Source organism: Manacus vitellinus, unplaced genomic scaffold (genome assembly GCF_001715985.3).
Source record: "Manacus vitellinus isolate BGI_N305 unplaced genomic scaffold, ASM171598v3 scaffold_62_pilon, whole genome shotgun sequence".
Classification (NCBI taxonomy): Eukaryota; Metazoa; Chordata; class Aves; order Passeriformes; family Pipridae; genus Manacus; species Manacus vitellinus.
In genome coordinates, this window is record NW_021940704.1 from 555,961 (window position 1) to 557,655 (window position 1,695).

The 1,695-nt window shown below is 60.3% G+C and overlaps 1 protein-coding gene across 1 annotated transcript in view; it reads left to right on the forward strand.

The window, feature by feature from the left end:
* The window catches only part of LOC103754933 (NHS-like protein 2), a 10,608-nt gene extending 9,396 nt beyond the window's left edge, over positions 1 to 1,212 (forward strand). Inside the window, exons 7-8 of the mRNA XM_029963744.1 lie at positions 33 to 165; positions 531 to 1,212. Of these exons, the coding sequence (XP_029819604.1) occupies positions 33 to 165; positions 531 to 843 (446 nt within the window). The 3' untranslated portion in view covers positions 844 to 1,212. The remainder of the gene's footprint in view (positions 1 to 32; positions 166 to 530) is intronic.
* Positions 1,213 to 1,695: the final 483 nt, after the last annotated feature.

Genomic DNA, 1,695 nt, shown 5'->3' on the forward strand with positions numbered 1-1,695 from the left:
GCTCACTGCCATCTTCTCCTGCCCGCCCACAGGCAGCTCRGCAGAGGCCAGCACAGAGGAGAAGAGCTTTGCCAGCGACAAGACAGCCGAGTCCATTGTGGAGGAGGATGATGAGGTGTTCACAACATCCCGCACCACAGAGGATCTCTTCACAGTGATCCACAGGTAAGGCTGGTGGATGGCACTGGGGGGGCACAGCCCCTGTACCCACTGCATCCTGTCACAGTCACAGCGCTGGGCGCAGCGTTCCCCCCACCACAACACCTCAATTTTCCTTGATGGGCTGATGCTTACACTTGGGGCAGCCCAGCTGGTACTGTCTTGAGTGCTTCACAGCACAGCCAGGCTGGGTCACCAGTTTGCAGGGGTGGGTCCAGGTTGGTCCTGCCATGAGCATGACCTGCCAGGCTTGCATTGTCACCTTGCCCCAGTGAAGCAGGCACAGGCAGCTCTGGGCACCGCTGTGCCCCTTGCTGTGGGACTTCACCCCAGTCCAGGGCTGCTCCCACCCATGTCCCTTTGGTGCCTAGGTCAAAGAGGAAGGTCTTGGGCAGGAAAGAACCTGGTGACACCTTCAGCAGCCGACCCACCTCCCACTCACCTGTAAAGACTTCAGGCTCCCCGACCAGTGAGTCCCCAGCAGCAGCGGGCAGCAGCGGGAAGTCTTCCAGCAGGAACGAGGATTTTAAAGCCCTGCTTCAAAAGAAGAGCAGCAAAACCAGCCCCGGTACCCGGCCATCTGCCGCTGAACTGCTCAAGACCACAAACCCACTGGCCCGGAGGGTCATCACAGAGTTTGCCCCCGAGCTGGACAGTGCAAACAGCCCCAGAAGCCAGCCCTGACCACGCAGGGGCCCCTCCAGCCGGAGGGGTGGCGATGGCTGTGGAGGTAGTGCTGTGAGGGGCTGTTCTGGCTGCCAGGGGCCCCCGTGTCCTGCCAGGGGTTCTGCTTCTGTTTCTTACTTGGAGAGCTGCTGGCAGAGAGGCAGCAGCTAGAGCCCAAGCCCCCATGTCTCTGGGCCCTTCCCAGAAGGGAAGAGGCATCCCGGTGGCTGGGACTGGCCCCAGTTGAGCCAGCTCCTGGGATTGAAGATGCCCACCCAGGAAGCAGAGCGGGACCACAGCCCCTGGTGTCACCCCGTGCCTGCAGCAAAGCAGCTTGAGACTTTGGTCCCTTCGGCATGTGGTACTTTAAACAGCTTTTCTAATGCACAGTGGTGGTGATGTTTGATTCTCTTCCCTTTGACATTGTACCTTGAGTTTCCCAAGCAGAGATCCTCTGGTTGAGTTCGGCTGGACACACAGATGCACTTTGGAAAGACGCCAGGGGTTCAGCTGGATCTGCGGTTGCTTTTGAAGAGTCACAGGAGGTTCACCCTCATCTCCCCAAGCACCCTCCCTGCCACACGGGGAACTGGCACCCGGCGTCTGCGGCCAGCGCCACCACCTCAAGCCAAAACCCCACCCCTCGAAAGCCCCCAAAATGCTGCATTTTGGAGCTCCTCAGCTCTCAGTCCAAAAGCAAACCCCGGGGTCACCCCCACTGCCAGCCCCACCAGCTGCACCATACAGAGGTTCCAGCAGTTGCCCCACTCCCCGCCAGCTCCCTGCACCGGGGGCCCTGCACCTGGCTGCTGACTGCAGGTGACAGGAATGCAGGGGGCCTTGCACCACAGGAAGGAAATGGGAAGGAAG